This window comes from Pholis gunnellus (genome assembly GCF_910591455.1).
Source record: "Pholis gunnellus genome assembly, chromosome: 23".
NCBI classification, from domain to species: Eukaryota; Metazoa; Chordata; class Actinopteri; order Perciformes; family Pholidae; genus Pholis; species Pholis gunnellus.
The window spans coordinates 4,472,707-4,500,354 of record NC_136550.1 but is presented as its reverse complement, the minus strand read 5'-3'; the positions used below and the strand labels follow the sequence as shown (position 1 = coordinate 4,500,354).

Sequence of the window (27,648 nt, the reverse complement as noted above, 5' to 3'; positions counted from 1 at the left end):
AAAATACACCAGTACACCGTGAGTACAGCTGTGTTTGACATCACTCCCTCATTTAATCATTCAATACTCCTGATAAGGACAATAAAGACCTTCCATATGTTACTCTACAGTGAAGTGGTAAACAGAGATTTCTGACAATAATAAATGATCCATGTTCCATTGATTAATTGGTGCAGAAATTTCACACTCAGAATTCAGACACTCAAATAAAAAGGCAGTAAGTAAATGCACTATGGAGTAAATAGTGAGGGATTTCAGACACAGCCTGTGATTTAGCTCCATTAATCCATTGTTGTCCATTAGAGGCAGAATTACACAAAAACAAGCTGACAGATAATTTTTGTGGATATGAGATATGAGCAACCCATGTGATGCTTTGTTTCATTTAATAAATAAAATATGGATTAATGCAGCTTCAACTTAATTTTCAAGATGTACTCCCACTATGTAACTATTACAGTTTCTGCTCTTTACACCTTTTTAATATCAAGCTATAAATTCTGTTTCTTCCCATTTTTCTTTGTACAAGAACATATGCAAATATCAACCAAATAAAAGATTAATAACTGCATTCGTTTGTGACAATATATTCCTCAGATGTGTGTCTATGTGAGTCAGTGCTCATAATTGGTTGGCATCATTCCATCTTTACTTCCTGTGCAGCAAAGACTAAAATTATACAATTAAAGAGCAACCATCAATGACTCTGAACTATATCAATCTTACCACTAAAGCAATGATTTCCAAAAACAAATTCAAAACATACACAAAAATATCTAAAAATCAAAGCTTATCTTTTACTTCATTCTGCAGACACTTATCTAACTTGCACAGTGTAAAATGCATCACTTTTCCCTCATAGTCACTTGAAGGTGATGAGGTAGTCTGGGTATGCTTGGTTATCATGGAACACTACATACATGCTGGGGTTGGCTGTGTTGTCCACCACACTGTCGTAGCGGTCGCTGGACTGCTGGCCACTGCGAGCAGGAGGAAACCTCATGCTGCTGTTACCCTGAGTGTAGACGCCGGTCAGGACTCGCGCCACAAACATTAACTGGGAACCGTCAGCAGCTGGCTTGGAGTAGGTGGGCTGGGCTGAGTAGCTGGCGTCCACGGCAAAGTAGGTTCCGTGACCGAGTGCGGTCGCTGAAAATAAGAGGAAATAGACAATTAACAAGTCCTCATACCTAAAAACAAAAGCGCCATGTCTATAGATGGTTGGTTTGTTTAAGGCAAACTACTTGGTTCGGAAGCAGGTCGGTGAGGTAGGAGGTTGCCTGATTGTGGAGGGCTTTATGAGTGAGGAGAAGGACTTTGAAGGACAATCTCTGAACGACCGTCTCAGAGGAGAAGTTTGTCGCAGAAATAAGTGTCACTGTAACTGCTTTTAATCAATAATCTAGCCAGGATTTTTAGAGACACTGAGTTCATGAGTCCAGATCTTCCGCAGAAAATTCCAACTGTACACCAAAATGTTTGCTAAAACCCTACTCTGTCACCAACTAATAATTAGTCCATAGGTTAACAAACATGTTCTCCTTTAAACTCCTATAAACAGGTTATCTGCGTCATACAGTAGGAAGTGATGCAACAGCAGTGATTTGCTCTGAATGAATAGAAAGAAGTGGAGGACATGTAAGCAGCCACATTCTGATCCTAGTCTGCTGAAGCAAAGACGACGAGCAGATCTTTACCGTTCTGTCCAGCAAAGCTCCTGTTGAACCCAGTTTTCATGATGGAGTCACAATTGTCCTGAGTCGTCCCGTGGTACAGAAGCTTTTCCCCCGCTCCACCCTGGTGTTTGTTCTTATCAGAGATGTGCTGCTTCTGCGCTTCATAGACGCGTCGCAGATGGACATCCTGCAAGCGCTCGATCTGTCAAAAACAAGAAAATAATGAGCTGCAAAAGTGACCTTGGAAGGATATAAATAACTTTTCAAATGCATTGTGTTCATTAGACTATATGGAAATAAAATGTTTAAGTAAAAGCTCCATTCATATAGATGGAAGCTATTGAGCTGCCCACCTTCATCACAGTCTTCTGGACCGTTCGTTTGAAGGCCTCCTTCACTGTTCGGTACTCTGCCGAGGACGGCTGCAGTGCAACCTTCTTGAAAGCTTCACTGGCGGCCATGTTGTCCCAGTACAGAGGGAAAGAGAAGTCTGACAAAAAAGTTAGAAAAATGATCAAAGTAAATGTTCGTTGTTTCTTTAAATAAATGTATAACACTGCAATATTTTCTCAGTTGCAACCAAATCAAAAGGAATATCTCACCTGAGAGATGCTCAAGTCGTTTCAGCTTTGCCGTCTGTCTAGTTAATTGACTTGTGGCCTCCGTCCTCCGTAGATCCACGGACCACTGAACATTCTGTGCGTCCACTATCCCTCCTGCCACATGATTGTTTTCCAGGTTGTGATTGGCTGTCTTGGGGAGTCTCTCCCAGTTACCGCCATGTCCCAGGAGGCACCAAGCCACACGGGCGAACAGATCATCCTCCTCCCTGAATCTCACCTCTCTTCTGAGGCTGCCATGCAGGGAGGCGTTAATCATCTGCATCACCATGTTGACCCCATCTTTTAACCCGCTCACTGTCAAGGTGCCCCGGCCGGACTGGTCCTTCTGCATGTACAGACCCTCGGTGTCCACCAGCTGCTTCAGATCCTTCATGTTGTCCTGGGTGAGGCCTGCCAGCTCCTCCTTCTCGAAGGTTTTAGTGGAGCACTGAGCGTGATAGAGATGCGTCAGCTTTGTCATGGCATCGTCAACATCCTTTCTGGAGAGACCCAGGAACCAGAAGGCGGACTGCTGACTTGCAGAGCTGGTGAAGAGGGTGCTTGGATCTGCGCTCTTAGACAAAGGAGGCTGTTGTTGTACACGAGGCAACTGAGGTACTGACACTGCAGGGTGGGTCAAACGATAGCAGTCAGTGGAAATTCTAACAAAATTATGATTAAAAAACGACAGATTTCTAAGCAACCACAAAAGAAGAAGGCTGTTTGTGAATCACCTCTGTTGATTACAGGAGTGGGAAACATTTGCATTGCTTCCTCTTTAAAGGCCAAGAAGACTTTAATTTTAATCAGGACGATGCGGATGTTAGTGAGACAGTGAAGAGGAGTGGACGAAGTGGCCGTCACGACCCCTCGGAGGATGGCACCTGCCACGACACCAGGGTCCAACCCACCAACTCCTGCAAAATAATTTCATTTTTGAAACGGACAGACATTTACATTTAGTGTGTTCTTTTAATTAAAAATCTATAACGTCTTTCAAAATACTCACCAGCACAGATGGCAGGAATGGCGACAGACTTGACCTGATACGTTTCACAATAATCAACGATGCGACACATCAGTTGTTCAATGAGGACTACGTCCTTTTCACCACAGACATGAAAAATGGCTGAACAGGGGAACGATCCAGACTGGGAAACAAAGACGTCTCCTCGGATCCATTTTGCTACACAAGACACAACAGACGAGATGAGTAAGGAGCTGTAAGTGTGTGTGTTGCTTGTAAATGTCTAGCTGCTCCTCTTTTCTCACCTGTTCTGAGATCAGCCTCCACCGCTGGTCCAGCTACAGTTAAGATGTCTTTGCACACACCATCTGTAGAATAAAGATCGTATTTCTAATCAGTGGTGGAATGTAACTTAAGTACATTGTAAACTGTACATTGAATTTACTCAAGTTGCCGGTAGATATCACAGTATTATGGAGCAAGCTAACTTTAAGTGACAAAAATCTAACATTGCCAAAGCCCTTCTTGGCTAAGCACTATATTAAAAAACTGGTTGCTAGCAGTGTCAGGTTGCTTTCCGTGACTTATTCAAGCTGTTGTGTATCTCTTTGGCATTATCTGTCATATTAGCTTTATGTCGACAGACACACCTGAAGAGAAACCGGCTCCACGAGGACTACAGAACTGGACATGGAGGCTGTGACAGCGGTCTTCTGTGACCGGTGAGTACACATTTCTGACTTTATAAAAAAGTCAGAAGCCAGTACTTTGCAATTTACAATTTACATAGTGAGATGTTTGATAATCATCAGTAATGTGGATATAATGCCTAAGTGGGTGAAGAACAGCTACTGTCTATTAAGTACAGATAATAACATAAATTTACTTCAATGCAGCTTTTAAAACCCGTAAAAGAAAACACTTCTGTCATTTTATCATCTGAGACGATATCTGGTCTGATATCACAATATCAATACAATGTTGATATACTGCCCAGCCCTGTCCTCGGTTATCACTCACCGTTCTGAAAATGAATGAAGTCGGTCGTGTTCACCACAGCGTCTGTCGTCTCATTAGTGATGTCACCGAATACCAGCTGCAGTTTAACCCCGCCTCCCACTGTCATCGTGATGTCATCGAGGTCACTGGTGAGGGACCTGAAGATCGCTAAGAGGAAGAACGGCCACAATATGTTCCACATATGTACTGTATGTCTGATATTTAAACTGTAAATGTAAATGGTGGAATTAGTATTCTAAGCAGTTTACCTTGGCCTCCCTGATTCATATTTAAGCTGAGGTGCCTGTAGACCTCATGGTAGCACTGTAAATAAAAGCGGCAGCATTAAGCACTTCAATCAATTAATCATAAATGCACGCATAGTACGAACCAGTTGTTGAGTGTTGATAGTCACCTCCTCAGAGTCAGGGTAGTCTGGTTTAATGACGATGTGGATGGTGGAGAGAGACCCAGAGGATGCAGTTAATCCAAACTGGCGAATGTTGTCAGTCAGCACTTGAATGGCTTCTCTCAGCGGGTATTTGAAAAGAATTCCAGGTCCGATAACAGGGAAGGCCACTGAGCACAAGCCCTGCTGTACACAAAGGTCCAAACACCTCTTCAGCCCATCGCTAAGCACCTGGAAAACAAAAATCAGACATTTCCTTTTGTGTTTTCAAAAGATACCACTGCATTGTACATTGCTTTCTAAAATGTGTGACGTAAGCTAACATAGAGAAGATTTGTGGAGTTAAACTTCGACTAAAAGTAAAGTTTTTAAGCCACTCATTGGGTTTTAACATCTCCCATTGGTTTTATGTCAGTAGGTGAACCTTGGATTTGAACTCATCTTTTGCCCTCACCCATAGTGTGTTCAAAACTTCTGATGTTTCACTTTACCTGCACACTCCGCCCTCTGACTCCATCCCACGGCAAGCACTCAACGAAGAAGAGCTTGGTGCAGCCCAGAGATGGCGGTGCATCGACCTGCAGAACATCACCAGGGGCGAGAGTAACATTCGCTGCCATCGAGTCAAACTTTGACCTGATCGCATTTCCGGCTTTACGCAACAGGCATTCACCAATTTTAGTAGAAGTTAGCTGCCCGTTGAGCATGGGCACCACTAACACATTCACCTGTGGAAAGATGGGGAGAAAAACAATGTGAGTGACTGCATTAATCCTGTAGGAATTAAAGTAAAGTAGAACAGAAATTGTCATACCTGCTCTTCCTCCAAACTGCCAAGCCGGATCTCCAGACTTGTCTGGTTTACTGCAATACTCCCAACAGTACTGCTGCGCAATCTGGAGATAGGTTGGGGTGCTAAACTCATGGTGCTGCTGGGGAAGAGGCTGGTGCTGCTGGGGAAGATGTTGGGGCTGCTGGGGAAGTGGCTGGTGCTGCTGGGGAAGAGGCTGGTGCTGCTGGGGAAGAGGCTGGTGCTGCTGGGGAAGAGGCTGGTGCTGCTGGGGAAGATGTTGGGGCTGCTGGGGAAGTGGCTGGTGCTGCTGGGGAAGATGTTGGGGCTGCTGGGGAAGATGTTGGGGCTGCTGGGGAAGTGGCTGGTGCTGCTGGGGAAGAGGCTGGTGCTGCTGGGGAAGAGGCTGGTGCTGCTGGGGAAGAGGCTGGTGCTGCTGGCAAAGATGTTGGGGCTGCTGATGCTTCGTGGTTTAGTTTCCACAATCGGAGAGTACACACTTTGCTGTTCCCTGATTAGAACCTGACAGGAGCTCTCTACCAGCTCCTTGCCCACTCTACCCTCTGCTTGGAAGTACCGTTGAGCCCCTGGTCCATCTAGAACCAATGTGTCTGACGTCAGACTGGCTAGAGCTGAGATTAGGGCCTGCTTGGTCTCCTGGACCAGACAACGGGGACCAGACACGAGCACACAAGGGTGTGGGACTGGGGAGGTCTTTATGGTCACCTTGGTCTGCTTCATGCCAATCAGGCTTAAACATTTATGAAAACAGTCAAGCAGTTCAGGATGCGGTAGGTTCAGCATCTCTTGTGTCTCGACTTGCTTCATCTGGTAGTCATGCAGAACCTCTTTGAGCTTGTTCACATTTTCCCTGTAGCCCACCAGTCGTACTTTGGCGGTTGCGGTTCCACCGACTTCTGGGATGAAGCTGACGTCCACTCTGAGATCTGGAGAGTTGGTCTTGTTCTTGGCTTTGTTGAGGATGTCCTTCACGATGTTTAGGTCTGGAGGTACAGCTGCAGATCCCTGCAGCGGCACATCGTCCACAGTAAGGTCTCTCTTCATCGCTGCCTCGGCCTCGTCCAGGGCATCAGAGGACAAGCTGGACAGGACCAGGTCGGACCCCGCCTTTAGGGAAACGGGACTTCTGAGTCTCTGCTGGAAGCGAGCCTCGTACTTAGAGATGACATCACTGGACGTTATAAAGTCCATTAAAGCTGGGCAGAGTTTAACTCTCTTTTCCTTTACCTTTTTGATTAGTTCATCAAGTTTCGTAGCTCCTAACTGCACCTCCATGTCAGGGCCGTCCAAGGTGATCATAGCGCGTCCTATGTGGATTTTTACTTTTGGGCAATGCGCACGCATTTCTCGACAGAACTCTTCTTCCACCAGTTTGAACTGCTTCTCCGCAGTTGGCAATTCCTTCCGGGTTTGCAGGCTCTTTTCCAGGATTGAAATCCTCTCATTGACAGCCTCAACCTCTCCCACAACCACAACATAACCGCTCTCTCTGTACACTTTGATATCATCTGTCACAAAAGAGAGGTCCTGCAGTAGGATTTTGACTTTTTTTGGCTCAACCACAGTGTAGCAGAGGTAGCTCTCGGTAAGACCGATGAAGACCCGATCCACCTGTATCTCCCATTTCTCTGCCGCACCGAAGGCTCCTCCAGGGCCCTTCTCAATATCCCCCCTAACCACTGCCTCCTCTTCGACAAAATCCAACTCCACCGTGCAGCCAATAGAAGAGAGTTGCTTCTGTAAGACTTTATTTGCTTTCTGGTTATCTCTCAGGAAATACAGGAGGAAAATATCTAGCTTGAAAATCTTCTCAAGGCCTTTTGTGTTTGCTTTTGTGAATGTCTGTCGAAGAAAAACATTATCAAACAAATGAATTAATTTGTAGTAATGTAAGTGATAAAAACATAGATGATATTTTATAATATCTAAAAATGTATCATGTCAACTTTCTTTTATGAGATGTTGACTCTGCTCAGAAATTCCCCCCCAAACTGGTCCATCCAGATTATTTGGCTGTGGCGTTTGTGTTTCCTGCAATCATGAATGAGTCAGTTAAAGTGTCTAGAGAGCAATATTAAATCACCTGTGAGTGACTGGAGGATGGCTGTTCGGTGGTCTGTGGTGAAATGGTTCGGCTCACCGTCAGACCTACTTCCCCACAAGGAAGGGAAATGGTGTGAAACTTCCTCTGCAAAACCCTTTCCTGGTCTGTAAAAAACAAAGCTGAAGGTCTCAACAAAATCCGACATTTAAACTTACTGCAAAGTATATTCTAACTATAATTCCTTTGAAGTAAATGGGATTCCTTACCTTCTTTTTCCTTGAAACAGATTTTATAGGTGTTACCTTCCGCTTTTTCAATCAACCCACAATCACCTCCACCTGAATCTCTTTTTTTCTGAAAGTGCCTCCTGACTTTCTCCTTCTCTCTGTCTGTCAGATCTTTCGCTTCAAAGAACAACGGATGCTGGTATTCATCCATTTTAGGTAAATTCAAATCTTAAAACTGATATGTAAAGCACTTATTCATATGCGACCGTGCCTCGGACGGCACTGGTGAATCTGCGGTTTATTTTTGTTTCACTTTCTCTTTCACATATGTTCTCATGTTTCAGTATTTGCATTTGCCACACCTAATTACAGAAATAGTAACAATTCCGGTAATTGTGATGATGGCACCATTTCACACATTTGGTTTCACATGATAAAAAAATAAATCCACAAGAGTTAATATTAAAAAAGCAGTAAATGAGCCATAAAACGGGAAAAATCGGAGCGGAAAGTGGCCAAAAAGCAGAGTTGGGTGATATCTGTTTGTGTGTTCATCATTGTATTCAGTGTTACATCTTAGTCATACAAAAACTTTTTAGAGTAGTGCTTTAATTTACGCTCTACGTAACTTATAAAAATGGGTGCCGATATGTATCAATTTTACCTCCAAAGTCTCAATATCTAGTATGGCAGCTGTCACTCAGCTCCTCATTGAAATATGAACTCTGAAGGGAAAGTATCTGTCAATAGTTTCTGTGTTGTGATTTCACGTCACAGCAAAATGGAACAAACAAAAAAGAGACTACAGGAAGTAACACAAACATCCTGCGGCATTACCAGTTCAAACCATTAGATGTCCTACTTAGACTAAAAACTAAACTGGTGCACTGACTGCAACGGAGCGGCAGCTTTCAGCCTGCCACTGCAATGAACCTTTACAAACTCATATCGGGACTTTAACAGCCCAGTGAAATGTGTACAGACGATGATAAACATATTATATCCACTTATTAACACTAAGGCAGAAAAAATTATGGTTCATGATGTTTTTTTACATTTTGTATGAATGTTGTGGTCTTGTGTGGTTAACCAGTATTTTAGTGTTTTATTATGTTTACATGTTCACATGTAAAGCTCAGAAAAAAATGAATAAGTACCTCTTCAAGTTGACACACATGCTTTTTCCAGATTCAACAATGTCTTCGTATTTTTTCGTATTTTTCAAAACCAAGACCATATTCATTGTTTTTTGGGTGTTTTTAAAGGTCCAGAGGCAGGAACAGCTTTAATGGCTTCAGAGTGTAGGGTTTGATCGTGGCTCAGAGGTGGAAATAACTCCCTAGAGGCCTTCATCTGGATGTGAGGTAAAGGAAGCCAATGTGGAGAAGAAGAAATGATGGTGAGTTTGAACACCAGACTGGATGCATGCGCTGTGTTTCTGGTCAGGAGGGAATTGGTCTCTGGTGAGACAAATCCTCCTGATATTGTACACGAGGACTCTACATGTGTGGGCTCCTGCTGCCAATGTTTCTCAGCTCGTCAAGCTGGCATCAGTGTTGTCGTTTATGGGCAGGTCTCAATCCATACTTCACTTCTACTGAAGCAATACAGGCTTATGCACGCATTGCGCAATTAAATTCACCCTGGAGGTGTCTGGCACCAGTGGTGTAATATGCGAGCGTACAGGACTGTCTCAGAAAATTAGAATATTGTGATAAAGTTCTTTATTTTGTGTAATGCAATTAAAAAAACAAAAATGTCATGCATTCTGGATTCATTACAAATCAACTGAAATATTGCAAGCCTTTTATTCTTTTAATATTGCTGATTATGGCTTACAGCTTAAGAAAACTCAAATATCCTATCTCTAAATATTAGAATATCATGAAAAACTATACTAGTAGGGTATTCAACTAATCACTTGAATCGTCTAATTAACTCGAAACACCTGCAAGGGTTTCCTGAGCCTTGAAAAACACTCAGCTTGGTTCAGTAAACTAAATCACACATATGGGGATTATCACAATATTCTAATTTTCTGAGACAGTCCTGTATACTTGGACAAAGGAATGTTGCAGAAGTTTCCTCGCTGACAATGCTTTATCTGTTCACTGAGATAATTGAGCTGACTTAAAGCTGGAGGGAGAATGAAGTGGAGACACCTCAGTGGCAGTTTAGGACACCTGGCCAGACCACATTTGTATTTGGGGAGCAGTCAGGTTGACTAGAGGGAACGTGGACCAAATACAGCAACACTTTGGGGGGGGGGGCACTTATAGGCTGACTACAGGGGCATATATGGGGCCAAATTCGGGGGAACTTGGACAAGGCCCCTGTTGTGAGAAGTTTACAAACAACTCAACCATTAGGTTTATGTTAGTCTGGTAATATTATTCTGACTCTTGTAGCACACTTGTAGTGGTGTTTAAACTACTGAAGCCAAGGAAGTAGCAACATGTTATTTTATATTTGATTTATTTTAATAAATATCCGGTACTATGTTTCTAAACATTACAGAGCTTCCCATGTGTTGAAATAAAATTGGAAAAAAATCCAAATGACAAAATGTTAACTCGCTGTGGTTGTGCTGTGTGTTGTACTCTTCTTCTACAATCATTATCCCTATCGAGGTGTGAGGTGGAGCTAAATCTTGATATTTTGCTACACGTCTACTTTGATTATCACATTCTTGGGGGCTTCTGAAGACACGTGAAGAGCAAAGATAAAGCAACTTGAACGATTAACTCCTAGCTGAACTCTAGGCTGAACTGCAACATGATTAACACACGTTCACATTCCCACATCGACACACAACGCTGTCCAGCCACTCCCCCTTTACTCTACTGCCAGTTAGTCTTCTTTTTTTTTTTTTTACGTCAAGACATGTCAGGTTTTGAGTGTTTCCCAACATGACAGCATGTTGCAACACACAATAACTCGGTATTGCTCCAACCTGTTACGTTGTACCCGAGTGTAGGTCCAAGGAAAATAGGGAGAAGTTAGACAAGAACGTATCTTTACAAGAGGTCCATTTACTAGCTTTTTCCAGAGCTTTCCATCACATCTTGCAGTCTCTTCCTCAGCAGATGGAGTTTGCTCAGTAGTCAAAGATGGTCTCCACTATTACTATAACAGCATTAATTCAAAACTATTGCCAAATATATAACCGACATGGCTAATTACGTCTACATATTTGATCAGGTTTATTTTGAATGGGCAGATACATAAGTATAAACTGCATATACAAAACAATTAATATGAATGAGCAATTAGAATGAAATTCCCATAAGAAATAAGCCTTATCGCTCCAAAGAAACTATTTCAACGTGGTTTTAAAATAATCCCAGTTATGAACATTCTGAGTTCCGAGGAAAAGAGAAAGATTTCTTCCCAAGGGCAGTTTTTCAAAAGTGTCTGTTGAGCGGCATGCAAAGTGAGTTCCAATCATGTAAGAACCTGCAAAGAAGATGACACGCAGGAAGTGAAACGTGACAACAGTTGATACAGAGGACGCATGGACGCATGACAAAAGCTGGATCTGTTTCAAAGTGAAGCAATAAGGCTTTCTGATTTATTTTTTTCAACCACTTCTCTGGAAACCGTGTCCTCACAACTGCAAGGGTATAAAACGGAGGAGCAGAAAACATGGGGCTCATATTCCTGCACAGTCAGAGAAGAATACACAGCAGGGGGGAGATTCATCAGATCTGACAAGAGAACATCACCGCAAAAAAGAAAAAGGCTTTCACAAAGTTTCCGACTGAAAAGCCACAGGGATTCGTCTTTGAAGATAACTCGCTAACCTCCACCATTTAAGACAACGATGACTCCTGCAATCCGGTGCATCATTCTCCTGGCCTGCATTACCATTTGCACTTCAAAGTGTAAGTGTGCTATTTCTTTTTGAATATGAAAAGCTGTATTTATGCATTTAGGCTTCTATTGAGGTAAACTTTGACAAAACACATCTCCCTCTCTGTGTTTCTTTTGCTGGTCTTAAAATAGCAGTAAAATATGAAATGTGAACTTTAGCTTTCCATAGATTGTTTACACTGTTGTCTTCATTTTTTTTCCAGCAATTCTGAAATGCCGATGTGTAAAAACAAGCAAGGCCGTGTTGCGCAGGCGCATCGCTGGTGTAGAAGTGATTGAGCCTCGTCCTTACTGCAGCAAGAAAGAAGTCATGTAAGTATCGACAGTAATGACAACAAATAGACCCCATGGTCGTTTTTTTTTTTTAATTCTTCATTGTTGATAATTGTTGACTTTCCAATAGCAGTGTGCGTTCATAGAGTTGTTTTTCATTTAAGGCTTTTTTCTTTCTCCTTCAGTGTCATACTGAAAGACAGGAGCTCACGGTGTCTTGACCCCAATGGAGAATTCGCCCAATTAATCCTGCGAGCAAAACAAAAGTAAGTGCAAAGCTTTTCTTCTTCACGTGGTGCACTTTCATTCGCCGATTGTTCAACACAGCGTGAACTGATGTAATTAGATGCGAGAAAGCTTGCCAAATAAAGTGCACGGGACGGTTGAACAACATAAGTGTGACATCACTGTCAGTGCGTATGGAAGACGGAGGAAGTGGCAATTTATCCTGCAACTACTTAAGTAGCTAAAGGCTTCTAATAAGCAGTTTTAAGCTTTAAAAAAAAAACATTTCCGCAATGCAGTTTTCTAGTGTACTACCAAATATCACAAGTAGACATAGCCTCTTTTTAAGGGGTCACAAGCCAAAAAAAAGGCTGTAAACCAACCACTGTTTCAGATGAATGTCATTTTCCAATCAATGGTTAAACGTGATATGCTTTCTCTACAGGCAGTTGGCGCTCCGTGCTGATAAGATGAACACCACCAGCCCCAAAACAACCACAACATCAGCCCCAGCGCTGAACAAAGTAGCCACAACATCATCATAATAAAACTGTTTATCAGCATCCAATTTGTAATTTCGCACACCTTCCCAAAGTAAAGGATGGTGCTGTTCCTGCAGAGGCGAACTTGTTTCACATCACTTGTTTTCGTATAGCTTTGCACACTGGGAGCTAAAAGTGACGGCAAGATGTAAAAGTGTGAAATATGTAATACTCCAGCAGCCATAATTGAGCGTTGGCACATTTAGGAGACAGTTTGTGAAGTCAGGGAAGTGTCTTTAGCCAGAATATTCATCCGGGTGAACAGGGTGCATGTTTGAGGTATACTATGGTGTTATGTACACTGAGGAGACGTCAAATATACCTTAAGACTCAATTAATGAGAAGTGTTATTTTTTTACTGTGACTGCATTGTATTTGCTACATCTACATCTGTCAAACTTAATGTGTTTCAAGCTGGCAGCTAATAATGTGAAGATTAGTAAAGAAGATAAAAATGATGAACTATGTTTTTTATATCACAAATATTTTTGTATTTCTGTGTGTATACATCATACTGTATGTATTTTCTTAAGGTTGACATATCAATGTACAATACTGACTCTTGACACTCTAGATGAAGGAATGCAAAACTGCAATAAATATATGGGATTGTAAAAAAAAAAAAAAAAAAGACATCTTGGCATTTTATTTTAAATAACATTTCAAAGCAGCCCGTGGGAAGGCTTCCAGCTACATTGAGGCGTCACAGTCAACAGCAGATCTAAAGGACAAACGCAGAGACTAAACACGAGTCTACAGCAGTGCTGGCAGCTCTGTGAGGCTTCACTGAGCTTAATGCAAACGTCAGCACACAGAGACAACGCTTACATGCTGATGTTAAGCAGGTGTAATGTTTACCAAGTTCACTATCTTTAGCTAACAATTGCCAATTGGCGATAAATATGAAATACAGCTGAAGCAGATGGGAATGCTGTTAGTTCAGTATTTGGTCATAAATCACAACAATGGAATTTAGTTAATAAAAATTCCACACAAAACCAGAAATGTTAACTGGCTGATGGTGCTAGACGAGATATCAGGGGGTCAGCAACGTCACTAGGGTTTATCCTCTGGGGACCGTGAATGTCTTACAAAATGTTATAACCGTTCATACTTGTTGGGATATTTCAGTCTGGACCAAAGTGGTGCACCGAATGACCAACAATGTCGTTTTCTTGTCTGTTTTTCATGTCTGTCTGTCTCGCTTTCAGACAGACAGTCACTCTTGCTGTCTCTTTTTGTGTCTGTCTGTCTTGCTGTCTGTCTGTCTTGCTGTCATGCTTTCTTGGAAGAAGGAGAAGTAAAGCGTCAAATCTATCATCACTGACACCTTGTGTTGCAATTGTTATTGGAACAATGCTGATAAATCATATTTGCCCCCAAGCAGGTTTCTGGTTTTGGTCTGAAATCAAGATGAATAACAAAGTCACATTATATCAATAGAAACAAACTTTTAGCTCATGACGGCGTTGTAAAATTCAAGTATTCTCCATCTTTAAGGACAGAACAAACTGTAAAAGGATCGTCATTGTCTTATTTATTACGGCATTTATATTCTACCGATACACTGTACACAGTATGTAGAATATTATAGTCATTCTGTGCTTTGTGTTGTACAATTCCCATTAAAAGTCCCCAAGATTGTTTTTCAAAAGATGACAATTTTGCCGAGTCATACTGTAATATTTCATTTTTTTACGGTCATGTGCCCTTGAGGCTTCGCCTGATGACCCACTTTTATCCCACAGTTATGTCCCGACGTCTGATAAAGACACATGCCTTCAATCATAAGGGAGTAATATTTCTCAAGTCAAGTCAGAAAGCGCTTTGTCGGCAAAAAGAGGATTTCAGCTGTTTTCTTTATCACTTATTATATTATATGTTTCTCATGATACTTGGTGAACAAATACATGTAATCCCGAGTGTGGATGGCAGTTAATCTTAATCCACATAAGATCTTTTAACAATCATGTTCATAAAAATGAATGTATTTCATTGTCCCCCAATGAGTGTTCGCACAGCTTATACAACGGTGTTCTTTTACTTATCTTTACAAACAAATGGATGCTCTAGTTTACAGTAATTACTTTTATGTTTACCCGATTCAGCGTGACACACATTGTGATCATGGGTCCTATTGTGAGATGGAACTGAAATGAAAGTGTTGAACATTAAAAAAAACAAATACCAGATGACAGTTTGAACATCGTAAACTAAAATAGAAATGACACATGACATGAAAAACTGAACTGAAATGTTTTTCATTTTCATTCTCATGTGCAGTTGTGAAAAAATTGGGGGGATTTTCACACAATGCTCATTTAAAATAGGCCAAGAACAACAACTCATCCCCTGAACTACCAAACTACATAAAGCTGATTTATTCACTCTTTTTTTTTAGGGCTTCAAAACGTAATAACTTCACAACGAGCTAAACGTCACTCTACGGCCTTCTAAAGTTATAATGTCTTAGCAAACAGTCGCCTCTTTAGACGTTCATTATAATTCATTTAGAGTCGTGTTTCTACAGCACGACTGATGATCTACTTCACATAGTGTGTCCATTATGCTGTATAGGTCAGAACAAGCCCCCCAAGTAAAACACGACGACCTCACAGTGTCATGTGCAGCAGCCACACAGCCTGTGTTTGTTTACCGAAAAGTGTCCGTTGATCATTTTTAATCATTTTCCTCTTTCACAGTCGGAGGGAGAACACAGAGTTGTCTGCAGAGCCGTGACGAGCAGAACAGAAATGAAGCTGTCGACCGACACGTCCAGACAGGCACGCTCCGTCTGTGTGACTCATTTCTCTGCCCGACAACCGCAAGTACGCCGCGTTTTAACCTCAACGGGGCCTCTTGTCTGTCCCTTCGCTCACCGTCCCATGACTACCTTCTGCTGCACATGTGAATGCACCAAAGTGAAACCATAATTCCCCCCCCCCCCACACACACACTCACACACACACGGTTTAAGAAGAGCACATGATCGCTGTGTACATAAATATTGGAGAGCAGAATGTATATAAGCAGTCTCCCAACAGCTGTATGATATCTATCTGCAAACAGCTGCTGAAACAAGATGAAGCTCTGCATCCTGCTCATTTTCGGGACCCTGTTTGTCCTCGCTGATGGTAAGATCACAATTACATGATGGGATGGTTTCTGTGTGACTGGTCTTGTGGCAGCGTACTACTATGGCAGCGTACTACACCTCAGGAGTTTGGAATGAGTTGTTGGAGGTTGTTTCCTGCAGAGTTGTGCCAGAATAGATTATTATTAACCTGGAAACCATACTTTAACGGGGACATTTAAGCCTAGACCAGTTTCTATTCTTTTCTTTGTTTTATGAAAATCAACTTGCAGAGACGTAAAACGTGGCTCTGTTGCATCACATGAACATCGTGTCTGCTTTATTGTTTTTGTCGTTTTATTGTACGCGCTGATCTAAAAGAACATTGTTGAATTATTTCACCAAAATAAGGTAACCAGAGGTGGAAGAAGTATTCAGATCCTTTAGTGACAAAATGACTAAATCACAAAAACAAAATCTGCATTCAAAACTTTACTCGAGTAAACGTACTATACTATTATCAGCTATAGGTACCTTAAGTATTAAAAGTAAAAGTACTCGTTTATCAGAATTATCTTGTTTGGTATGTTATTGTTATATTCTGTAATATTGAATATTGCTAAAATAAATAATTGTTGTGTAAATAAATCTGTAGGAAGAATGGAGGGAGGTAGAGCTAATGTCACCATTTTATCTATAAATATGCATCATATTTAATTACATGATTATGTACAATCGTAATCTGCATAGTAACTAATCTTAAAGCGGTAAAAAGCACAATATACTTCAACTCCACTAAATTTCAGAAGGAAACAAAGTACCATAACATGGAAATATAGTATGAAATTGTGTCCTGCAATAAATGTATTTAGTCATATTTGAATGACCAAATATTAGACCAAAACAAGATGCAGGCACGACGTTCACTAATGTTCTACCTATAAGTGAATGAATGCAATAGCTGTACATTACGGTAACGCAGCCAAACGCTTCAGTGAACTTTATCGCACCCTGACTTTGAGAATTTTAGTTGTAGTGAACAGGAAGATTACTGGAAGAGAAAGGAGGAAGTGCCCGTTGTAACAGCGTCACGATGCCAAGGCTGGTGGTTGTGAAGAAAGACTTCCGTTAGAAAGTGTCTTGTCAGCATCTGATTCATGGATTAATGAGCACACACACACACACGTAGGCACACACACATCAAGTCGAACACCATCATTACGAGGCAACTGCCATGGGATGACAGGTTGCAAATTGAAAACATCTGCATGTTCTGACCCCTCAAATAAAACAGCAACCAAAGCCATTTTTGGGGAGTTCAAGTTAATTTTCACGGGTGATTTAGAAAAACTCTGCCAAGAATGAGAAGCCAGGTGGTATGTGTCAAAGGTTTCAAGTGCACAAATCTCACTGACTGTCGATGTTGACGACAGGAATGCCGCCGATCAGCAGAGACTACAACACACACTGCCGGTGCCTCCAGGTGGAGTCGAGGATCATCCCTCCAGACAACCTGAGGAGCATCAAGCTCGTCCCCGAGGGGCCCCACTGCCCAGTCCAAGAAGTCATGTAAGTAAAAAAAAAAAACAACAATCATGGGCACTTGTATTGGACTTTGGCTCACAGATAAGCTGAACATGTTTGGTTGCCTGCCAGAGCTTCCTGGAAGTTGTCGGTGTCTCTACGTGGCTCTAATTGCGATACATTTTTGTTCCTTTGACCAGAGCTGGACTGGCGAACGGGGAGAAGGTGTGCCTGAACCCTCGGTCCTCCTGGGTGAAGAAGCTGATCCAATTTGTCCTTAAGCAGGGTGAAGCACGTCCCAAAAATCGAGGATAATATCATGATACACATTTAAAAAAAAACACGTTGCAGCTGAAGCTGTTTAGACTGAACTCCTTTCTGCAACTATGAGCCATGCTGTTTCACTTTAAAGAATAACACACAGGTTGTGTCATTTATATAACTTATTTTTGCTGTTCGTGTTATACCATATATGCATTGATGCTGGATTTATATTGTCTAAGCGTTAGAAAGATAAGTGTTTGATTATGTTATGGAAGTAAATGGAAAGTAAGCAAGAGTTGGAAGACTTTGTGTGCGGAAGGTATTTAACTGTGTGACTCCGCGTAGAAAGTTTGACTGTATGACCTTTTTTGAAAGCAGATGACTGTATGTAGCATGAAATCTGTAATATTCTAGTATGTAACATCATTTCTTTGTAACACTGTGTGGGCCTTCTCCAGCAATAGCAAATAAACAAATACATGTTTTAAAAGTAAAATGAGACTTTCTTGCATTGAATTCTTACAGCTGCGTTTGCTCTGTAGATCCTCTTGTACCGTACTTTGATGTTGAAGTTAGCGGTTTTTGCAACAAAGCTGTGCTTCAGCTTCAACTTTATGGCAATCCCTGGAGCTACACTGCTAGCATGGCCGAAAAAAAACAGACATAAAACATACGCTAAAACAAACCACACGCTTCAAACGATGTGAATCAAGTGACGCTACAGTATACAGCCTGCACTATTCAGCCATTATCAGTGAATCCAGTAATTGGCACCGTCACCCACTGATGTAAGGGTTAGCTGCATGGTGGGAGATTTCCAGAGAACAGTAAAGCGGTTATTATTTATCGTTGTTCCTCACTGGGCCAAGTTCTTCTCTGAGAAAACCAGAGCTCTGACAACCCAATTAGCTGTTGCTTTGATAAGAAAATATGTGATGACCGGCTCTGTTTTCACAGTCACATACTATATCAACTTTCAAGATATAATCTATTTTTTTCCTCTGGTTCCTCCCCTTTATCCTGACTGATATGTTATGTGCTTAAGTTTGAATTGGGAAATAATCCCCTCTTCAAATGCGAATAGAAGGAATTCAGTGCAAAGTATCAGTCATTTAGGGATGTGTTAATATTTACACATAAATATCCGAAACTCTTAAGAACTAAATGTTTGACAAGACAAGTAGTAAAAACAAAAACTACCGACATTGTCCCACGCAACAAGCAGAGCATTAACATCTGTTCCAGCTAAAGAAAGCATCATTAGCCTTCAGGCTCAAGAACTAAAACAAACATCCGTGGATGAAGAGCTTTCTGACGTCAGTGGAAGATACTTTCCCACCGGAAACCTTTTCAACTATAGTAATGTTTTAAACCTGTACAATAAAATATGGATATTTAAATAATTCCATATTAAACCCTCAAAATGGTTTCTCTCCTGCGCCACCTTTGCTTTGAAAATACCAGCTGTGAAACCGTCAATGTATTGGAAACAAAGTGAAATAACACGTATAAGAGGTTCTGTGGTTTGGATGAAAACACCAAAAAAAAGTCGGTCTCAATATTCCTGTTCTATCTGTGGTATTAAAATCTCCCCTTTAATTAGGCGATCACAGATTTCAAACAAATTAGCCAACGAGGAATGTAAATTGGGGCCATGTACAGAGAAAAATCCAACGTTCTTTGGAAAACATGCCTTCATGAAGGTCGTTCTCCAGCTCCGTCTCCCTCCTTTCAGGCCGTGACCGTCACGTTAACCAAAACCCTTTGAAAAATAAACCGCAGAAGTGTTGGTCTAGCAAGTTCATCAGCAAACTGAAAAATCTATAAAAGTGCAACGGCGCTGCTTCACAGTAAAACATACTAGAAGATAAAACAAGGGATTACAGTAGACATCCAAAATATACAATAGTTGATGTACAATGACATCATTGCTTTTAAATCATTTAATTAACAAGCAGCTTTCACAAAAATGAAAACTGATGAGACAAATAGTGATCCAAGGACATCATTCTGTGAAGGGACGCACAAAGAAAACAAAAGAAGCAATCTCCCTGTAAAGATAATTATGGCTTTGATTTGTATCTGATTAAGCTTCAGGGATTCATCAACCATAAAGAAATGTCATTGTTCACAATGCTGTCGTTCACTAATGAACTAAAAAAAGAAAAAAAGACTCCTGAGAACGTTAAAAAGTACAAAAGTTCCTCCGTTTTATAAAATTCTTGAATTCAGATGAGGACTAATAAACATCTCCAGCATCAAAATATGAAATTTTTTTTGTTTCAATGTAAACAACACCAAGGAATGTTGAACAAAAGTTTGCCATTTTTTAAAAACAGGCACTTATCACATTGTAGCAACTCCCCTTAGGTATTTGAAATGGACGGAAAAAGAGTTCTGTACAAAGCATGAATGAAAATCAATCCACATGCTAGGTTTCTGACTGAGCGACAGGAAGTGGTGAGCAATCCTCTGGTGCAACAACATAACCCTTCCCCTGGGGGAACCAGGCCCGCAGGGCTTCTGTCCAGCTGCCGGTGTTGCAGAAAGTCAGTAAGATGTCAAACACTGTGGACAGAGAGAGAGAGAGAGACTGGATCATTAATGAACACAGAACTGCTTCAGGTGTCTGGAAAACAAAAAAGAATTGCTCACCTTGATTGACAGCCAGGATCTTGGAGTGGAAATTCTTGGCATTGTTTTTCTTCACCATGTACTCGTCTATGGGCAGCCGCGCCGTGTGAACGCTCAGTTCTCTGGCTCTCAAGAAGCTCAGCTTCTGCAGAAGAGACACGGGAGAAAATAAATGACATATCCCACGTGTGCACCGACGAAAACTCAGCTCATGGATTTTATTTGACCTGAACTGAAATGAGGGTTGTATACCGATTTCAAAAAAAAGAAGAAGAAAACTAGCATCTAATCAGTCGAATGTAATGAGTTGCTGCGATGTGACGTCTGTGTTGTGTGGTTATAATCCGTCTTCATGTAGAATACCTTCTGGATGCTTTCATCCACAAGGCCACCGAGGACGTACACCTTGTCAGCGTCCACTGTTTCTAACGCTGGAATAAAAAAAAGATTTGAAAAACTGTATCAAAGGAAACCGAACACTGAATGTGGACATGATGTGAATATATGTTGCATTGTGTAGCTTTGCTTATTTTGGTCTAGTTTTCCATGTATTCATTTAGCTTTCATTGAACCTTACATCACCTCTCTGTTGTACTATGTTTATGTATAAAGACATCAGTTACTAAAGTGCTCATAGTCGTATTTATAGTAGTGATCACTTATGGACACATACATGTGGTCAGAATGTGACCCCTGCTGGCCAAAAGATGCATTTCAAATTAAATCTTTTTTTTCATACTCTATTTGTTGAGTTGTGAACCCTCTACAGAGGTTATCTCTCAGAAAAGAAAAGAATATTAAGTATGAAAACAACTTTAGAGTAGCTACTGTATATCCCTCTCACCCTAACCAAAAAAACCATGAAATAAAGAAAGGAAAAAAAGGAAAAAACGGCAATAAATGATAATAATAGTTATGATAATAACATTTGAGAAGTTCATCAAACCTTGTTCAGCATCCGGTGTGAGGTAGACGACAGTTTCTGGAGGAAAAAGGTCCAGACAGCTTTCTTCTGTTATGTCCATCTGAAATAAACATGCAAAAGGGAATAAAATCTTATGTATTCAGTTTCAGAATAAAAAAGCACTTAAAATACTTGTCTGCAGGTTAACTTTAAAGCTCTTAATGAGGCAAAACAACTACCGTTAAGAGGGATTTCCTGCTTTATCCGTCCCTTGAAATATTCAGCAGAGAATTCAGAGCGTGAACAACAATAATCACCACGTAGTTGAGGAAGCCTTCGTTCATTCGAAGGCACTCTCTGAAGAGCCGGCTGTTCTCCCTCAGGTCCGTCAGGAGAAGGTGAAACGGCCGAGTCGCCTTCTTGTTGGACCCATACAGCCTTCTTAACTGGCCAGCCAGGCGACTTACCTCCTGAACCACACAAACATGCACAGTAGAGGTTTTTAAATGAATGCAGACAGGTGAATGCATCTCTGTGGGGATCAGTACAACTGTTATTTGAAACAGAACCAGTTGTTTAGTGCTCTAACATTCTTAAAAACAGGCTTTTTTGAGAGTCATTGATGGTGTTTTGAGGCCCCTACCTTGTCAGACATGTTGTCGGTCATACTCAGGTCAACACAGAGTTTGAGCCCTGTGGACTGAGCCTCGGCTAAACGTTCTTTGGTGATCGCTTTCATGACCCGTTTGGTAAACTGAGGATTATCTGCGCTGGCAGCTGTGTGACAAAAAAACAAACACAGGAAAGACAGGTGTTCTGGTTATAGAGGCGCTGGAGTGTAATTTATTTTCCCCTTTCGATCTCCACGCAAAAGCAAAATGAGTGTTTGATTCTCTTCACTGGATCTGTACCTGACTCCTGCTCACGGTTGAGCTTCCTCCTCTGCTTCTCTTCTTTCCTCTTGCTCTTCTTCGCTGCCAGCTGCCTCTCCCAGCGTCGCTGCTTCCTCAACACGTTCCTCTGTTATAAAGGCAATGCAGACATTTACAGTATTTTAAGACAAACTACACTTTTACCTTCTGCAATCACACAGAATTGTATCAGTCAAAGTGATCTAAAAACAGGATTATATCTAAAATTCAGGTTTTTGATGCACCTGCACACTTTAGTTCTTTGTATATTTGAATTAACAATTATGTAATTAACAAAATAATGAATTAATGAAATAATGAATAGTTACTCTGCTACCCTGGAAACCCATGCAAGCTTGAAGAGATGTATTAAAAAATGAAGGACTAGTAAACAAACCTACAGAAAACGGTACAGCTTCTCTCCCTGGCCTGTCTTCCCATACATCAGTCTCCACGTCTATTCGAAGCAGATCCATCTCCTCTGAGACTCCATTCAGCTGCGGCTCACACACATCTGATCCTCTCTGAGCCATCTCAGTCTGGAGCTGCTCTCCTCTGCAACACTGACCTCAGATGCATCACCTAAAAGAAAAGAAAAAAATAGTTATTTGTGACTAACGGCAAATTGTGTGATCATCTTCGTGTGTTTTCTTTCTGAAAGCCACTAAACGACACATTAAAGTCAGTGTATTAGTGATTCAAGTGCCAAAAACATGCCTATTGTGTCGCTTCCGGTGTTCCATGTGAGCGGCGCATGCGAATGACGTCAGAGTAAACAAAGTGGCGGGGGGCGGGGACAACAGGATGAATTTGGAGGAACAGTAAGGGTCCATTCAGGCAGCCAGACATCGCATGTCAATACTCTGGACAGAAATCTGTTCTGTAACACATACATAGTTACTATACCACATGCTGCTGTTATTCATTCAGTCTTTATTCATTATTTGGATCCTGATTAACTTCCATACAAGTGCTGGGTTCATCCTGGGGGTCCACACAAAAACAACAACTATAAAAATATATTAAAATCAAACGGTGTCAATAAAACAAGAAAAGACGAAACGGGCCAAATGTAAGGATTAGAACATGTGTGTTATGGAGCATATTCCATGGAGGAGAAGCTCCATAAAGAACAGTTAGTCTGTGTTCCATAATAAATAAAAACTGCGATTTAAAAGTAATTGCATCAAATATAGTTGTTATTATTATTTTATAATAGTGATTTATTACACTCCAAACTGCATCTTCAGCTCGTTTTGTAAGTAACACCAAATAATTAACTGTCTTAACAAAAACAGCGCAGAATGAAAATAATACAATTTCAAGTTTAACTTGACCTTTGTAAACGTTCTCTTCCTGTCTCAATCGCGCATGCGCAATGGGGCTCGATTAAGTGACGGCCATTTTATCGTAATCAAGTAACAGGTGGTGAGTAAATGCCGTTAATTATTATTTGATATGTATAACTACTCAAAAACGTATGTCGCATTTAAAGCTAAAGCGACAATACAATACTTAGAGTTCAGACGGTTGTTCAGTTGTCGTTTAAGTTACGTAATGCTTGCTACGTCACGGTCGTGGCGGACTGCTACCTAGCAGCTAACGCTATGAAAATGTACGCTAAGTTAGCGCACCTGTGTTGGTGGTCATACTAATTGAGGAATGACCGCGTGGCACGGGTTCTTCATTCTTTCTGTTCATAGACTGATTCAGTTTCACTTTTTCGAAAACGTTGCAGCGAAACTTTGTGATAAACACATTATTGGGTCCAATCCACCTGGTGCCACTTATTAATTTTAAAATGAATAGGCTAATTTAATAGACTAATGTCCTAAACACGGGTGGGCTTTTTAAGACAACCTGTTCTGTTTTTCTACCTAAACTCATCCAAAAAGGTTGAAAATAATCCATATGGTATTGGCTTTGTGTCTCTGCTACCAGCATGTCATTTACCAAAACAGTTAATTGTTTTGTTTAAAAAAACCGTAAAATTAACTGAACATATTAAGCAAATATTCATAATTTTAAATATGTTGTTATAGTGAGACAACGTTTTAAAATATGTCCCGTATGTATTGATTAGTCATGAAAACGTTGTGCAACGATTTCTTTACTGTTTCCTCGTGCCGCCTTTATTTGGTCACGTAAAGGAACTATCGTGTAAGCTCGTTTGAGGTCGGACGCCAAACAGTGGTGCACACTAAGACTGCGTTACTTGCTAGCACTTCCTAACGTTAAAGTTGAATTTCCTCTTCTCTTCCAATGTGAAATTAGTTTCGTATTAAGTTGCTTTGCTCAATGTGGCACCAGCATTTAGCTAATGTACATATATTGATGATTGTCTAAAATACAGGCTTTAAAAACAACGGTTATCCCCTTGTTGTTGTTAGCATGTGAGGCTAACACGCTACCATGCAGGATCACAGCAGCCAATAAGAGGCTCTGAGGAGGGATATGCCACCAAAGGGCATTGTGGGTATTCTAAATAAATATATTGTGTAGCTCATTTAATAGTTTATACAAGCTTTTATCATGGGAACAAATCTCATGTATACGCTGTTCTTTGTAATGTCAGCAGAACAGGGTTAACATGTATTTCCGGTGGCAAATACTGTTAAGTTATAGTTGTGTTTTAAATGTTGCTATAGCTTGTTTACGAAAATAAATGTATGTGCATTGTGTGGCTTTTATTCGGTGTTGTCTGCTCCTATTTGGATGTTGTTTGTGATCATTTGTGATCATGTTTTCAGTATAAAAGATCTGGTGGCCATTGTTAAACATCAGCACCATGACAGAGAAGCTCGTGTTCGTCATACTAGTAGTAGGACAAGAGCAGTGATAAGGTTAAGACTATACTTTCAGGGATCATTTCTATAGTTTTTGACTTGAGAAATGTGTTTCTAAATTGTTTGGTCTCGCTAACCACGATGATGAGATGGTGATACTCTTTCCTGAGCGTGAAGCGGGTGGACAGTCATGATTAAGTTCATATGCTGTCTATCTTTGATGACCGTTCATTGTCTCCTCGGGGACATTGAGGGATTGAGTATGATCAGAGTGGTATTGCAATACTGTTAATATCAAATCTAGCATCACTTAGGGGGATTAGTTGTGTACACAATTGTTTGTCATCCAAATTTTTAAATGTATGGTACTTTAAAACTTCATTTCAGTGGGAGACACTTTGTTTTTTGCTCCACTCCATTTATTAATTACCATATTATTAATCTATTATTCTATGTTGTTGCTAGTTAATAGAATAAACAACCCTAAAGTAGCTAAAATGAACTTAATCTCTTGTGAATTTTCTTAAATATTTCTTGAATCAGTAATAATTAAAAGCCAAAAGGTTACTCCAGCTGTAGGATAAATGTTGTGGGGAGATGTTTTGGTAATGACGTAATCCCTGAAAGAGGTATTCTGCACTGAGGGAGTACTTTTTAAACTAAGTATAAGTACTTTAACTCATGATTTTGAATGCAGTATTTTTATTTCTATAATCTGATATTGGTACTTCCTGCATTGACTCCATTATTAAATATCTTACGGCAACATTCAAAAGTGGAACCACTGACTTTACTTTAAACAAAATTAAAGACATGTTGCTTGATTAGTTTTGTGCGATTTAATACCTATACTATTAATACTTTAATACTAGATTACAAATACATCTCCCCCACAACGTGTATCTTACAGCTGTAGAAACTTCTTTTTAGCTTGAATAATAACATCTTAAATGCTCGGACATTCTCTCCAGGATATTGTTTGTAAAACTGATGTAAATCACGTTATTGTGCGTGATTACTTTGAAGTAACGTTATGTTATTCCTCCACGCTTGAGTCTTCTAGAAATAGAAGAAGGCTACACGTGTTTAGGTTTGTCAGCTGAGCTTCTTGTTGGTAGTGGGTGTGTTTTTACACTCTCACTTTGACTCTGAGGAGGGTATGCCACCAGAGGGCATTGTGGGTAAATAAATATATTGTATAGATCATTTAATAGTTTCAACAAGCTTTTATCATGGGAACAGTTCTCATGTATACGATGTTCTCTGTACTGTCATCAGAACAGTGTTAAAATGTATATTATGTGTATTGATTCATTTAGATTATAATTGTGCGTTTTAAATGTTGCTATATCTTCTCAACAAAAATAGATTTATGTGCATTGTGTGGCTTTTATTCGGTGTTGTCAGCTCCTATTTGGATGTTATTTGTGATCATTTGTGATCATGTTTTCAGTATAAAGCATCTGGTGGCCATTGTTAAACATCAGCACCATGACAGAGAAGCTCGTGTTCGTCATACTAGTAGTAGGACAAGAGCAGTGATAAGGTTAAGACTATACTTTCAGGGATCATTTCTATAGTTTTTGACTTGAGAAATGTGTTTCTAAAATGTTTGGTCTCGCTAACCACGATGATGAGATGGTGATACTCTTTCCTGAGCGTGAAGCGGGCGGACAGTCATGATTAAGTTCATATGCTGTCTGTCTTTGATGACCGTTCATTGTCTCCTCGGGGACACTGAGGGATAGAGTATGATCAGAGTGGTATTGCAATATTGTTAATATCAAATCTTATACTATTAATGCAGTAATACTACATTGCAAATACATCTCCCCAACAACATTTATCTTACAGCTGTAGAAACTTATTTTTATAGCTTGAATAATAACATCTTAAATGCTTGGACATTTTCTCTAGGATGTTGTTTGTAAAACTGATGTAAATCACGCTATTGTGAGTGATTACTTGTCGGGATTGTGCGGTGAAGTAACGTTATTCCTCCACGCTTGAGTCTTCTAGAAATAGAAGTAGGTTACACGTGTTTAGGTTTGTCAGCTGAGCTTCTTGTTGGTAGTGGGTGTGTTTTTACTCTCACTCTGACTCTGACGAGGGTATGCCACCAGAGGGCATTGTGGGTAAATAAATATATTGTATAGATCATTTAATAGTTTCAACAAGCTTTTATCATGGGAACAGTTCTCATGTATACGATGTTTTTTGTACTGCCAACAGAACAATGTTAAAATGTATATTATGTATATTGATATATTTCGGTTATACTTGTGCGTTTTAAATGTTGCTATATCTTGTTGACAAAAATATGTTTATGTGCATTGTGTGGCTTTTATTCGGTGTTGTCAGCTCCTATTTGGATGTTGTTTGTGATCATTTGTGATCATGTTCTCAGTATAAAACATCTGGTAGCCATTGTTAAACATCAGCACCATGACAGAGAAGCTCGTGTTTGTCATACTAGTAGTAGGACAAGAGCAGTGATAAGGTTAAGACTATACTTTCAGGGATCATTTCTATAGTTTTTGACTTGAGAAATGTGTTTCTAAATTGTTTGGTCTCGCTAACCACGATGATGAGATGGTGATACTCTTTCCTGAGCGTGAAGCGGGCAGACAGTCATGATTAAGTTCATATGCTGTCTGTCTTTGATGACCGTTCATTGTCTCCTCGGGGACATTGAGGGATAGAGTATGATCAGAGTGGTATTGCAATACTGTTAATATCAAATCTAGCATCACTTAGGGGGATTAGTTGTGTACACAATTGTTTGTCATCCAAATTTTTAAATGTATGGTACTTTAAAACTTCATTTCAGTGGGAGACACTTTGTTTTTTGCTCCACTCCATTTATTAATTACCATATTATTAATCTATTATTCTATGTTGTTG

General features: G+C 40.4%; 3 protein-coding genes and 1 long non-coding RNA gene across 4 annotated transcripts; 2 read left to right on the top strand and 2 right to left on the bottom strand.

Moving 5' to 3' along the window:
* Positions 1–855: 855 nt before the first annotated feature.
* LOC306714987 (protein mono-ADP-ribosyltransferase PARP14-like) lies at positions 856–8,012 on the bottom strand. Its single transcript, XM_079185199.1, has 14 exons — positions 7,775–8,012; positions 7,548–7,672; positions 5,468–7,306; positions 5,145–5,381; positions 4,660–4,884; positions 4,514–4,568; positions 4,266–4,412; positions 3,551–3,613; positions 3,288–3,464; positions 3,013–3,195; positions 2,279–2,902; positions 2,030–2,166; positions 1,698–1,878; positions 856–1,149 (listed from the first exon to the last, which is right to left on the bottom strand). Exons 1-14 carry the CDS (start codon positions 7,944–7,946, stop codon positions 863–865), a joined length of 4,452 nt encoding a protein of 1,483 aa, XP_079041325.1. The 5' UTR covers positions 7,947–8,012; the 3' UTR covers positions 856–862.
* A 3,234-nt stretch (positions 8,013–11,246) lies between these two features.
* LOC306714892 lies at positions 11,247–13,250 on the top strand. The gene is made up of 4 exons (XR_013767647.1): positions 11,247–11,619; positions 11,812–11,920; positions 12,067–12,147; positions 12,552–13,250. It is a non-coding gene; the product is annotated as an uncharacterized lncRNA (long non-coding RNA).
* Positions 13,251–15,662: 2,412 nt separating this feature from the next.
* On the top strand, positions 15,663–17,993 carry cxcl19 (chemokine (C-X-C motif) ligand 19). The gene is made up of 3 exons (XM_079184464.1): positions 15,663–15,782; positions 17,155–17,290; positions 17,446–17,993. The coding sequence occupies exons 1-3, from the start codon at positions 15,731–15,733 to the stop codon at positions 17,558–17,560; spliced, it is 303 nt and encodes a 100-aa protein (XP_079040590.1). The 5' UTR covers positions 15,663–15,730; the 3' UTR covers positions 17,561–17,993.
* A 1,126-nt stretch (positions 17,994–19,119) lies between these two features.
* Positions 19,120–22,525, bottom strand: trmt10b (tRNA methyltransferase 10B). The gene is made up of 8 exons (XM_079184504.1): positions 22,360–22,525; positions 21,959–22,067; positions 21,691–21,824; positions 21,365–21,517; positions 21,090–21,168; positions 20,507–20,574; positions 20,165–20,288; positions 19,120–20,077 (listed from the first exon to the last, which is right to left on the bottom strand). Exons 1-8 carry the CDS (start codon positions 22,489–22,491, stop codon positions 19,941–19,943), a joined length of 936 nt encoding a protein of 311 aa, XP_079040630.1. The 5' UTR covers positions 22,492–22,525; the 3' UTR covers positions 19,120–19,940.
* Positions 22,526–27,648: the final 5,123 nt, after the last annotated feature.